General features: G+C 43.5%; 1 protein-coding gene across 13 annotated transcripts; it reads right to left on the bottom strand.

Moving 5' to 3' along the window:
- Window positions 1–883: 883 nt before the first annotated feature.
- On the bottom strand, window positions 884–7,573 carry LOC125552741 (uncharacterized). Of its 13 annotated transcripts, none has more exons than XM_087518889.1 (11): window positions 6,951–7,573; window positions 6,292–6,390; window positions 4,898–5,724; window positions 4,456–4,759; window positions 3,530–4,373; window positions 3,434–3,469; window positions 3,219–3,317; window positions 3,070–3,137; window positions 2,484–2,988; window positions 1,760–2,036; window positions 884–1,682 (listed from the first exon to the last, which is right to left on the bottom strand). In XM_087518889.1, the coding sequence occupies exons 5-11, from the start codon at window positions 3,566–3,568 to the stop codon at window positions 1,414–1,416; spliced, it is 1,293 nt and encodes a 430-aa protein (XP_087375015.1). In that variant the 5' UTR covers window positions 3,569–4,373; window positions 4,456–4,759; window positions 4,898–5,724; window positions 6,292–6,390; window positions 6,951–7,573; the 3' UTR covers window positions 884–1,413. The 13 variants fall into 13 exon arrangements, with proteins under 13 accessions (XP_087375015.1, XP_087375013.1, XP_087375016.1 ...); XM_087518887.1 differs by having other exon boundaries at window positions 3,530–4,583; window positions 4,695–4,759; XM_087518890.1 differs by having other exon boundaries at window positions 4,456–4,583.
- Window positions 7,574–13,553: the final 5,980 nt, after the last annotated feature.

Here is a 13,553-nt window from a genome sequence, read left to right as displayed (position 1 = left end):
CAAAAAGAGTGTTGTACATAGTACAGACTCAAACATAGGAACACACTGAGCATCGCTCACAAAGTTACTTGGGGGCTCTTTTTTGCAAAGCAACAAAGAGTTTGAAAGGACCCTCGTAATTGGCTATCAAGCCACGGCTTGGAAGCCTGGTGTATTCACCTAAAACCCCGGGTTAGCCTGCCTTCATCAAGTAGGCCACTCCTATCCAGGTAATCCTAGTATGACCCATCGAACGTTTGACAAGTCAATCTTTTACAGACCCTGAACTTGTCACAGTTAAAACGATGATTGGTTAATTGGAGGCCCATCTTAAAAGGCTGTGATAAATGGTTTAACTCAGAGGCCTGGCATCCCATGAAAAGCCTTGATTTGGAGCCTGGCAGCTCGTAAAAAGCCTCGCATATTTTCCTATTTGAATTTTGTTTGTTGAAAATCATAAGTATTTTTTTGATAAACCGGCGTCCTTGACCCGGCTTGCTTTCCAACTATTAGTTGTTGGCACATGATCAATTATAAACCGATGGTCATTGACCCGGTCTGGTTTGACTAAATCATCAGTATTATAAAGAAAATCCGGTAGTTATACCGGTCCGGTTTGATATATAGACCAGCATTATGAAGATAATATTATCAAACGTATCGGGTTGGTGTTAAACACCTTTGCTGTATACACGTTTGGTCAATCAATGAGGTATGTTCTGTACATTATTTTTTGTACAAACACTTGGTTATTTAGCTAAAGTACTATATACTTCTTGGATATTATGACATGTCGAGCGGTAAACCGCTAGACACTTTTAAGTTTTTTGGACCCAGGAAGGCAAGTCATCATAGGCTATGCATAAAATATATCCTGAAGGGTGGCACAGATTGTCACAAAGCGTTATGAAACATGCTCGATGGCATGGCAGATAAACAAAGTTTGCTTGATGGCATGGCAGATAAACAAAGTTTCAGCTATCCTATTACATGAAGCTTCAAAGCGGCTCAAACAGTGCTATTGTTTTTCACAGTAGCCATATAAACCGGCGACCGGATCAGGACTCTTCATCACGACGGTTTGACGGTTACGGATCAGTTGGTGTAGGCACTTCTTCATCCCTCCCCAGCCGCTAGAAATCAGTCGTTGACCAATCGATTCCGGTTAAAACTTGGAACACTGCTTCCTCATGGATAAGATCAGAAGGGTTAATATCAGGGGCATAAGTGTGCTTACGAATCGGAGGCACAAGTTCTTCGACTTCGTGGATATCGGCCGGCTGTCTTTTCCCTTCTGCATCATAAAACAGTTGAAAATGGGACAAATCGGTGTCCTCAGCCAATTTGTTGGCCGCTGGCCGCATCTGTTTGGTCAACCGCCGAAGATCATCATTGTCAAAGTTTGTACCGTCTTCTTTAACGCCTGGATATCCTTTAATGATATCCTCCGCTTGAAATCCAGGCCTTGGCTCGAATAAGGGTGGTTAACGCTCCTGCTCTCGCAGCGGCTCTCTTCAACTTGACAATACGCGCTGGTAACGTGCCCAGCTTCTCAAGGGTCTCCTTAATCAAAGTTGGCGCTGGTTTGTTATAAGCCACCGTATGAATGGCTCGCTGAGACCCAGAGTATAGCTGCTCAATCAATGTATATGCCGTTTTGAGCTTCATCCGCATATCTGCACCAAGATGAGTGATCCGAGTTCCTGCCAAAGATTTTATCAACATTTTGGTCAGTTTTAAGATTCATTGACTGGCGCAACATACATAAGCAGACACTTACCAAAGATAGCAGAGGTCATAGCATTGATTTGGCGCTTCAAACCAGCTAGTTCTTCAACCACCGGTTTCAGGGCTTCCTCGGCGTCTACAGCACTTTTGGTTAAACCGGCTTTTTTGGTTTCCCATTCAGCACAATCTTGGTTGAAGGATTCTTTCAGCTTTTCCATTCCGGCCAGGGCCTGGGTCAGCTCCTCTTTGGCTTTTGCAGCTTCGGCCTTTTGAGACTTCACATTTTCTTGCAAATCAGAGTTTTGGGCATCTTTGCTTCTCAGTTCAGCCTGCAACATTGAAGGTATATTCAACAAAACAACATATTTATGCATTAAGTATAAAGCATATAATAAGTTATCCACTTCATACTTGGGGGCTAATGCCTATTTTCTCTCAAATACTACACTCTATACAAGTCTCCAGAACAATGCAAGCATTATCCTTGACACTTGGGGGCTAATGTACGTTTGCTCTAAACCGGCGGTGTGGATTAAAAACCGGATTAACTTGCCAAGTTAAACCGGCCTTTGGGGACTATGCTGCACAAAGTTATCTAATTTTTTCAAACATGCGTCTTATCTATGATTGAGGACATGCTTTTGCAAGGATCAATGATGGGATGCTTGAAGTGTTACAAAGACCCGGTTTATGATTAACAATCATAAAATGGCTCTTGGGGGCTACTTGAAATAGTATTTCAGCTATAAATCAATGTACCAGGGAGAAGAATTTACCTCATATTGTTCTTTCATCAAACTCACCAAACCGGCTTCATAATCCCGGTTTGAGTGCAGACGGTTCAAGAAGTCGGAATGAAGCTCATCAGCGTTAAGATGAGCATAGTTCGATAAGTCGCTGCTCCATTTACCTTTATCCCTAGCAATTTGCTCTTCTTTGGCACTATGCTGAGCCAAAATGACGGGATGACCCATTCCAGTAATAATAACGTCATCACCTTGGCCTTCAGGATTTTTGGTGGATGATGATGGAATTTTAGTGTCTTTCATTGGACTAGCCCGGTTTGGTTCTGCCGGTTCAGTATCAGGGGCGGCAAGTTCAGCATATGTTGGTTCATCGGTGTGTTTGCCGTCAAGGGGCGGATCATCAAAGGTTGTTTCAGTATGGAGACCTTCCGGTTCACCAGTCTGCTCCGGTTCACCTCTTGGTTCTTCTTCTTCGGCGACAGGGTCTTTTGGCGGATTGGTGACCCGAGCTTTCTTGCTGGGTCTGGCTTTGGCCCTGCAAACAGAATAAAAAAGGATTAACATCCTATTCAAAAGATGTAGGGCGCATTGAAAGGAAAGGTTTTTCATAACTCACCCGGCCACAGTTTTCAAAGGGGGGAGTTGAGTTGTTGTCGATTCACCAGAAGAGGAAGGAGGTGTCACCTGATAATTTGAATCGGACGGATTAAGAGGCTGTCTGAAATAACCTGCCTTGGGGTAAGAATGGTCAGAAGTAGGAGAGACCTCAGACCGGCGCTTCCGAACCGGGGTATCAGGTAAACCGGCAGAGGTGACCTGTTGGCCACTGTGCCGGGTTGTCCGGCGAGCTTCATGCTGTTGAGTCTTCAAAATAAATGTTGGATCCAAGTGAGCAAGAGGATGAGAAAAGCTTACTTTCTCGATTGCTTGGCGATTTTTTGTGTTGGCATAGAGTCTGAACCGGAGAAAAGGGTAATTACCTCTACATCATCAGCCTGACTAGCTTCTGCCTCCTCCTGAGAAAGATCATTGTTAACAAGATGCATAAAAAGAGAGCCAAGTGAGTCAAGTTCTACCTCAACTTCTGGGTCATCAGTATCATCATCAAGCTCCATATTAATCCGGTCAGCCGTTTTCCGCTTTGACGTCCGTTTTACGGCTTTGGTCTTCGGGCGGGTTGGCTTGACCACTTTGTCTCCAGTTGGCTTTGCCGCTTTCTCTATGGATTTCCGTTTCCAGAAGGGGTCATCACCCTATATATATATATACTAGCAAAAATGCCCGTGCATTGCAACGGGAAATAAAATAAAATATCATGTGGCATAATAATTCGAAAACATACAAATTATTTGAGTATGAGCCCATTACGGAGGAAATGATCTCTTAGTAGTAAAAACAACACAACACGTGCTTAAGACATCACTACATGTTATGTTTTTTAAGCTAGGCCCAAAAGGTTGAAAATAGTATGTCAACAAAATAAGATCAGAAAGGAACAAAGTATTTTCTTTATGCCAAATATATAAAAGTATGATACACTATATAATATTGGTGCTCATCAATCTTCTCTCACACATTTACTTTACTCTTGAAACATCTTCCATGCAATTTCTTTAACTGTTTCTCACGTAAACTTGCCATGCCAATCACTTTCTTTGACTATATCATACATATGCCACGTACAGTCATCTTCACTCATGTTTGCAACAACTGCATTTTCAACCCCCCCCCCCCCTCCCCGCCAGTAGGTATCATCATCAAAGTATTTGGTATGAGAGTGGCAGTCACATCTAACTACAAAAGAGCCATCTCCATCATATTTCAACAAAAAACCAAATACGTTGCCACATGATCCTGTGATAGCGACAATGTCTCACACTGCCACCTTGAAAGCCAATAGTTGGACTGGAGAATAATGTCCTGGGTATTGCCAAATCTGTAACTAAAAAGTACTCTGATGTTATACAAATATTTAAGAAACTAATAATCATGTAATGAAGACCTTGATGTTCTTCAGCCAATAGCAAAGCTTTAGACTCCAGTGCTCATTGTTGAGCGAGTGAGTGTGCTGCCAAATTTAGGCCTTCTGATGTTTACAAAGTTACCATGGTAAAAAGCAAGAGAACCAACCTACATTTGTTCAGGAATTAAAGCAATTAAATGGTTTGGGGCACATGTGAGTATAGCTGCTCTGAAAATGAGTGTCTTCACTGCTACATTTGGAAAGTACTCATTGCTTACTGCATTTGGGAAGCTAGCAAGTATGTGATGCAACTGGCAACATCAGTCAGAGAGATCATTCACCTCTGTTGAATCATTTATTTCAATATAACAACACAACACCTTATTATGCTGAGCATCACCACACTGAACTAAACTGATCTAAAATTAAATCGAAGTCTTTGTGCATGGTAATGGAGGATTATATTATACAGATACATTACCTAAATCGTTCGCCAGGCTGCTCAAGCGGTGGTGGTGTACAAACCGTAGAGTTGAGTTGTTGCGTGTGTGCGGGGATTTGATCGGTGGGGCGACCACGGCATCGTCAAGCTGAAAAAAATATAACAGGCCCCTAACCGAAAAACAATAGTCATATGATGAAATCTATTAGCACTATTCAATCACGAAAAGAAAAGGCGTCAGATGGTATCTGCGGTTGCATGAGAGGAAAAAAAAGGAAATCCAAGCAGCAATTGGAGCTCGGGCAGAGACCAAACTTATATCTAATCCGACCGAGCTGGAGCACTGTTTGTGCCTACACATGGACAGGAAAAAAGACCAAGACTTTGATGCCTATGGGTTCTTAAAATTCTCACAGTGAATTGGATGGAGTATATATCTAGTAGGATTAAATTAACTGAATTATTGGTTGTGCAGGATTAATCAATTAACACTCATCGTGGATTGGATGGATGGATATATCAATATCAACTATGAACAATAGAGAAAGGTCCGTCAAAATAAACCATGAAATTACTGAAAAGTTTGTCAATGCTAATAAACACGAAAGTTCACCACCGGTTAGTGTATGCATTGGTAAAGGTGTGAGGTATGAATATTTGCTAGAGGTACCTTCAAATAGCCAGGCTCCTGAAAAAACATATTGCCTCTCTCGCCATGTACATGAGCATGCTTCCTCAAGGCAGCCACATTAACAAAGGTCTTGCCACAGTTTTCATAGCTGCAGGAAGAGGATCTTTATGGATGGTTCGACCTTGCACGACTGCGCCTTTGGATCTTGCTTTTGTTGCCGCTTTCCTTCAGGTTCCTGTAGACATCCTATTTGAGCTCATACAGAATATATGTAGTTTGTCCGCAGAAGTCGACATACATTATCCCCGGAAAAAAATCCACATACAGTATGTAGTTTGGAAAAGAGTTAAGCAACAATATATGTGAAGTAAAAGCGTAAGCAAGATTTATCTTAATAATAAACTATGAAACATTCTCATTCATCACACAACACTACATAGCTGAAACTGGTGTTCACTTCCTCGACCACATACCTGGCGCATATCACCTCCCCTTACTAAAAACTTCATGAAGCACATTACAAATAAATTAATAGTACAGACTACTTCTCAATTAGGACGTGAGTGACATGTAAAAGTTGTGCCTCAAAAAACTACATGTATCAAGGATCTGTACTAATTCATCTACTCTTGCAAGCACTTAGTACTCACCTAGCATACCTACAACATCTACATGATCACACATCAAGACAGAATTATATAGATATATGTAAAAAATGTCTACTGTGGGCAAGACCTATATTTCCTACAGTAAACTGATGAACTGACATACAGATGAGACCCATCAGATGCTTCAAAAGTACCTGCGCCAAAGTACGTCCAGGCGACGGCTGATGATCTTACGTCAAAGTCGGCGGAGGCGATGGCAGATTGTCTTGCGGCGAAGTCGACGGAGACGACGGCTGCAAAGTCGACGGATACAGTATATTACATTGACGTCAAAACCAATTAATCCACTCCACTAAATACACCTCCTAATTCTATTTTGCTAGGTGCATTAGTATATCTATTCATGTGTATGCAATTATGCTAATTGATAACTAAAGAAAGAGCAGAATATAAACTTCAAGAGTTACTCCAGCATCATGTCCAAGAATTACTGTAACCAAGTTCAAGCCACCATGTTTAGGTATATGTAGTCAGCAACATTAAATTTCTTGCTTCAATCCTTGGCTAGACAACAATTTTTCAGAAAAAATATACTGAAACAGGGGCTTGTATGGCTGATTGGCTGAAACATAATGCAAAATACATAATAAAACAGACAACGTAGTTGGTGTAAAGACTCCAGTGCATATCATCCAAACTGTAATTGGAAGTAGCACCAATTTTTCAGAAAAAATAAAGGAACACAAACAATGCAAACAAAGGAAAATCGATTAAATTCATCGATCATCCAGTGGTGTAACAACTACAGTAACATAAAAAAACAACTACTGTGAGGGGTCGAGTCATTACATACCTCTGGTGTAAAAATTGCTCTGTACCAGCCATGTGCTTTTAGAAGCCATCACAAATTGGTTCACATAACAGAAGATAAACGAAGGTTGCAATTGATCCCTGCTAAACCTGTTGTCTTGAAACTCCCGCACCACAAAACAAATATCAGTGCACTTTTGTACTAATCCAGACCAGAACAAATCAAGAGAACTATCAATTTTTCTGGCAAAGAGCAAGGGAACTATCATAATCCTCCTCTGCCAGCAACCAGCAGCTTCCTCTGCCTGCAACCATCGACTTCCTCTGCCTGTAGAAGGCCACACACATAAACACGGATGCACATCCAGCCGCACACATCACACACAACCAGCCGGCGGAAGCACAACACAGATGCCACATACGCCACACCCGGCATCATATGTTGAGCCGCCGCCTGTGTGATGCGAGAGGAGAGCGGGGCTGGTTGGAGAGAGAGGGAGGTGAGGGCGGCTGCTGAGACCAGGAGTCGCTCTTGGCAGCGCGAGATGGGGAGGCCTCGAGCAGAGGGAGGCGAAGGACACACGAGGGGACGCGGGGAAGCGATCGACAGCCGGCGGCGATTGGCGTTTGTGCGGCAGCTAGGGTTGGCAGGGGTCAGGGAAAAATCACGCTGGCGGCTTGTTCGACAACCAGGCATGAATCGTTTTTCTCACCAGGCGGTGGCAGAAGCTCTGTAAATTCTGTCAACTCCGATGGCATATGCTTTGACGAGCGAATCGTTATTTCTTTTGAACTCACTTAAACATGAACCGCGGGTTCAATAAACAAAAAATATAAGGACTTTTTCGCAAGAGCGCCACGACGGTGAACCTGAAGACTCAATCCGTGCTTTATTATTACTAGCAAAAGGGCTCGTGCGTTGCACCGGCTGTACAAAAAATAAATATATGCTTAGAAGTTGAAAAAAATTACCACTAAAACAACATTGCAATCAGTCAAACAACATATCATAACAAAAATTTCAAATGATTTTGGTTTAAAATAATTTTCAAATGATTAATGTTTTTTCAGTTTGTAAATCCCGTACCATTCTCAGAAAACAAACTAATAAGTAAACATGGATATGCTCTTACTTGATTTTCCACATGGCAATTTGAAACCATTTTTGTTATCAAAATTGAAGTAAAGTATCAAAAGTATTGGGATAAGATTTCCAATCAAAATTGATGAATGATTTCAGTTTAAATAGTTAACAAACAATGCAATTATTTCTCATTGATGCATGCCTAAGGCTCAAATCCAAGAATAGCCATGCATCCATAGTGAAGAATAACCATTCAAACCATCAGCAAATTCATTCAAAAAGATTGGCTGCTTGTACTTCATTTAGAATTTGCAACAAAGAGTCAAGTCATGGGCGTAGGTAAGTTTCATAGCTTCAGAGATATTTCACTTAGCTAGAAAAATAGTAGGAAACTAAAAAATTGAAGTTAAATCAATGGTCATGGCCCGTTCTTGTGTCCAATTTTGAAAAATTCTATATGAATATGGATAAAGGAAGGTAATATTAAAAAAATCTAGTGCACTCCGTATCTTAAAAAGTCACAAATATGGTTACTCATCCAGCAAAAATGGCTACTTTCCTCTTTAATGATTGTTCTTGTGATTGTGTAAACATAATGTAATTGTCGTCGTGTCTACCAGAGTTTCACTAAAAAGGAAAAACATGAACAATGAGCTAAAATCCGGAACCGAAGAAGAAAATTGTGGAAGTTACAATATTTTGTTCAAAATTGTACAATTAAAATATGTCCGTTGCAAATGGGTGAAAAACTATTATCCCCGCATGGATTCATCCTCCTACTAAATGAACACGTTTTCAAGACTCACAGTAGAGATAAAGAAAACTTTGAAATTATATACTAAAATGAGACGAGGACTTTTAAAATGCAATTGAAACTAAAAGGGCTACGATGTCAACATGGCCTAATTTAATAAAAGTATCCACGGTAGTTTTGGTCCTATAAAGGCAGCCTCCATACACTTCAAGCATCAGAGTCGTTGTCTCCGAGCTTGATGTCCCTCTAGCCTTAAAGTACGTCTCCAACAAATGAATAAAATAAAATCAGTTGGTCTCACATACTGTATCTGAAAGCGTTGTAGCTGGTGTGTTTATTGAGGTATCGATTAGAAGCAAGCCGATCCAAGACAGTCAAACAACACAAAATGATGAGTCAAAAAAGTGAAATCACTGTTTTGAACAAAATGATAAGAACAAACCAATATTTAAGAAATTATTCCAATGCAATTCAGGGTTCGTCTCTGGTAAACCTTTTTTCTGGACACCGTTTCAGGTGAGCTACCAACGTGTGAGACTTGATGAGGCTAATTTGATGCGTGCTCCATGATTGATTATTGGAATGACGACCAGATTATTGAAATGCGTGCTCCATGATCTCTACTAAAAAGGAAAAACATGAACAATGAGCTAAAATCCGGAACCGAAGAAGAAAATTGTGGAAGTTACAATATTTTGTTCAAAATTGTACAATTAAAATATGCCCGTTGCAAACGGGTGAAAAACTATTATCCCCGCATGGATTCATCCTCCTACTAAATGAACACGTTTTCAAGACTCACAGTAGAGATAAAGAAAACTTTGAAATTATATACTAAAATGAGATGAGGACTTTTAAAATGCAATTGAAACTAAAAGGGCTACGATGTCAACATGGCCTAATTTAATAAAAGCATCCACGGTAGTTTTGGTCCTATAAAGGCAGCCTCCATACACTTCAAGCATCAGAGTCGTTGTCTCCGAGCTTGATGTCCCTCTAGCCTTAAAGTACGTCTCCAACAAATGAATAAAATAAAATCAGTTGGTCTCACATACTGTATCTGAAAGCGTTGTAGCTGGTGTGTTTATTAAGGTATCGATTAGAAGCAAGCCGATCCAAGACAGTCGAACAACACAAAATGATGAGTCAAAAAAGTGAAATCACTGTTTTGAACAAAATGATAAGAACAAACCAATATTTAAGAAATTATTCCAATGCAATTCAGGGTTCGTCTCTGGTAAACCTTTTTTTCTGGACACCGTTTCAGGTGAGCTACCAACGTGTGAGACTTGATGAGGCTAATTTGATGCGTGCTCCATGATTGATTATTGGAATGACGACCAGGTTTTTTCTGTTTCAGATCAGCCATGACATACATGTATGTGATGTTCGGATCGGCCATAGGCCATGCGTGCGTCGAGGTTTAATTAGGAGCAAAAATCCCACGAGTCAGCAGCAGTATGTTAGCTCTGCTCAGCTAGCCAGAGGCTGCAAAAATCCATCCGACGCCACTTTGCTCTGCTTCATGTAGCCGGTTAGCACTACCGTCCGTCGAGCCGTCCCCGCTGCTCAACTTCTCTCTCCCCCGCACGCCTCCCTCTCCATCTTGCTCCGTCCGTCCGTCGAGCCGACCCCGCTGATCAAACTTGTCTCCCCCCTCAGGGCTCCGTTGACCTTTGCCCCCTGCTCGCTCGCTGCCGCGGCACACATCCGGCCTCCCCCCGTTGACCTTTGCCCCCTGGACACACCAATCCCTCTTTTTGCCATCTACTTGTTTGATTTCCAAGCTTGCTTGTTGATTTGCTAAGCAACATGTATATAAACTGGACTGATTCGATCTAATGAAGCAAGGTGGGACTATTCTATGGATGCACGATAGTGGAAGGGCTGATCAAACTTTCGCAACCAGGATAACCAACGAATCGTTGATCGATACTGGCTGTGTGATGGCGACCAGGGCGGTGAGGGTCGGCGTTGAGCGTGAGGCCGTGGGCCGGGCTGCCGGGGACGGTCAGCTCGTCCACGTACCCGGCGTTCAGGGACGCATCCGTCACCGGAGCTTCGGCGGCTGCGGGCGGTAGATGAGGTACACGGTGAGCACAGTCACACCGATGACGACCATCGCCAGCCAGAACAAGATGCAGCAGAGAGTGAAACAGAAGGCCGGCAGCTGCCTGGCTTTGCCTCCAGCGAGAGGAAGCACGGGGAGCCTTTCCGGAGTCCTCCTCCCCAGCGTCTAGCGAGATGTCCTGGGCTCCTGGCGGCGTTTGCAACGGTGACCCCTGGTGGTCATGGTGCTGGTTCTGCTTCCCGCCAACCTGACCTTCGCCAGCAACTCACCCCGGACAGCAACAGCGCCAGCGGGCCCGACAACTTCCTCGTCAACCAGACCGGCAGCGTCTTCCTCTCCTCCCCGTTCGTCTTGTGGGCCTCTGAACCCGCCGGCGACAGGTACGTCGCCTCCTTCTCCACTGTGTTCCAGATCAACCTCTACCGCACCAACGCGACAAGCAAGGGCGAAGGCCTCGCGTTCGTCGTCGCGTCCAGCAACGGCGGCGGCGGCGGCCTGCCCCCCGGCAGCCACGGCGGGTACTTGGGCCTCACCAACGCGTCCATGGACAGCAACCCCGCCAACGGGTTCGCGGCCGTGGAGCTGGACACAGTGAAGCAGCCCTACGACCTCGATGACAACCACGTCAGCCTCGACGTGAACGGCGTCCGCTCCACCCACGCCGCCTCGCTCACGCCCTTCGGCATCCAGCTCGCTCCCATCGACACCACGGTCAACGACGGCTTCTACATGGTCTGGGTCAACTACGACGGTGCATCGCAGCGAGTGCGGGCGTACGTCGCCAAGAATGGGACCAGGCACGGCGTGGCCTTGCTCGACGCGCCGTTGGACCTCTCAGCAGTGCTCCTCGACAAGCGGGCCTACTTCGACTTCTCGGCGTCCACCGGCGTCAAGTACCAGTTCAACTGCGTGCCCACGTGGAACATGACGGTGGAGAGGCTCCCCGGTTGATATGGGCTGTTTCTTCGCTTGGCCTTTTCTGGATGGGTTGTTTCGTTCGTTTTCTTGGTGCCGAACGATCCGAGCAAAATCTATCAATGCTTTAGTACCACCTCGCGTATATGTTTTAAATTTAAACTGAAAGCGTAAATTTATATGAAGAAAGCGTATTGTGACGGTGAACCCACGGAGTCAATCCATGCTTTATTATTAGGGAGAGATTAGGGAGAGAAAAAAGAAGGGTTACAGATTGTATAAGTTAAAGATATTAGAGATGAAGAGGAAGTGTAATGCTTACAGCAGGCGGTTTGTTCTTGGCATAGAAGGGACTCAGACCGGTTTGGCTACAGACCAGTTCTGATTCATTCAGAATTTTCTTTACACCTTCAGTAACTTCTTCCTCAGATAATTGGATGTTGCAGTGGCGTTGAGGATCGTCAACTTCACCGGTATATTCACACATTAAACCGGGACGCCAGCTTAGCGGCAAGATACTCCAGGATATCCAACAGCGCACAAAATCCACGCCTGTTAAACCATTTGCCATAAAGGCCCGGAGCTTAGCGATTTGAGGAGCGTATTTTGCCCTTTCTGAAGAGCTCAGGTGTTATGGCATTGGGTGAGTGTTGGATAGTCTATGATCACGGAAGCCGAGGAGGGGATTTTCATCCTCAGGCGAAGTGTCTCTGCAATAAAACCATGTTTGGTTCCATTACTTTGGGTGGCTATGATGTTTGGCATGAGGAAATTCCACTTCTTTACACTTTTGAATCGAGACACCACCAAGCTCTGTGTTCGGGCCATTTACAAACTCTGTGCGCCGGTTTAAGTGAAAGAAATCCCGGAACAGTTCTGCAGTGGGTTCTTCTTGTAAATATACTTCACAGAAGACTTGGAAGTTGCATAAGTTGGAGACTGAGTTGGGACCAATATCTTGTGGATGCAGTTGGAAGCTGGCAAGCACATCTCGATAAAATTTTGACCCTGGCGGTTTGAAACCACGGCCTATATGGTCAACAAAGACTACCACCTCGCCTTGCCTTGGGGTTGGAGGATTCTCTGTTCCTGGAACTCGCCATCTGATCTCAGTTTTCTTAGGCAAAGAGCCGATGCTAACCATCTCATTCAATTGAGCCTCAGTAACCTGGGAACAAGCCCAGTTGCAGGCAGTGAATTGTTTGGCCATTGCAAAGCGGACAAACTGAAAATGAAAGGCCGGTTTATAAATTACGCATGATTATACACAAGAGACAAGGGAGTATGAGACATACTGATATGATAAATGGTACAACCCGGAGACTAGTGTAATGAGAGAAAAAGGTAGTGCTAGCACAGGATTGATCAGACACTATTAAACCAGAGCATAATTATGAAGGTAAAATGCTCTTCCGGTTTATCAGAGGGCTAATGGCATAGACTACTTATACAAAGTTAAACCGCTTATATTGGTGCGAGGAGAAACGGATCTCACAGGAACATAGAAATAGATCTCACAGTGATGTATAAAACTTTCAGATCTAAAGCTAAGACAAAAAAGCAAAAATAATTGGATCTTGAAGGGGTGCAGAACTGAAGCAATTTTTTGACAGACTAGATCAGTTCTTTGTGCATAAGGATTTGTGATGACCATGGTAGGTAAGCTACGGCAAGAGATGCGTCAGACATGAGTGTCCATCTATATATATTAAAGGAAGAACAGGGAAGAACAGCACTGATGAACTTCGGAAGAACTGCGAAGAATGTCGAAACCCTAGAATAGCTCTATGGTGAAAAAAGCAGAGAACTTACCGGAGCTGAT

Source organism: Triticum urartu, chromosome 4A (genome assembly GCF_056163025.1).
Source record: "Triticum urartu cultivar PI428250 chromosome 4A, HENAU_Tu73, whole genome shotgun sequence".
Classification (NCBI taxonomy): domain Eukaryota; kingdom Viridiplantae; phylum Streptophyta; class Magnoliopsida; order Poales; family Poaceae; genus Triticum; species Triticum urartu.
Note: the sequence above shows the minus strand (reverse complement) of the source record. Positions and strands in the feature narration are given on the sequence as shown.

What these genes read in the sequence shown, in the direction of transcription:
- LOC125552741 (XM_087518883.1), bottom strand. Translation starts at nt 3,568, where the DNA reads ATGGAGCTTGATGATGATACTGATGACCCAGAAGTTGAG. An exon ending in CTGATGACCCAGAAGTTGAG is followed by an intron (nt 3,470 to 3,529) that starts GTAGAACTTGAC and finishes GATCTTTCTCAG; the next exon opens with GAGGAGGCAGAAGCTAGTCA. An exon ending in TATGACCTCTGCTATCTTTG is followed by an intron (nt 1,683 to 1,759) that starts GTAAGTGTCTGC and finishes AATCTTTGGCAG; the next exon opens with GAACTCGGATCACTCATCTT.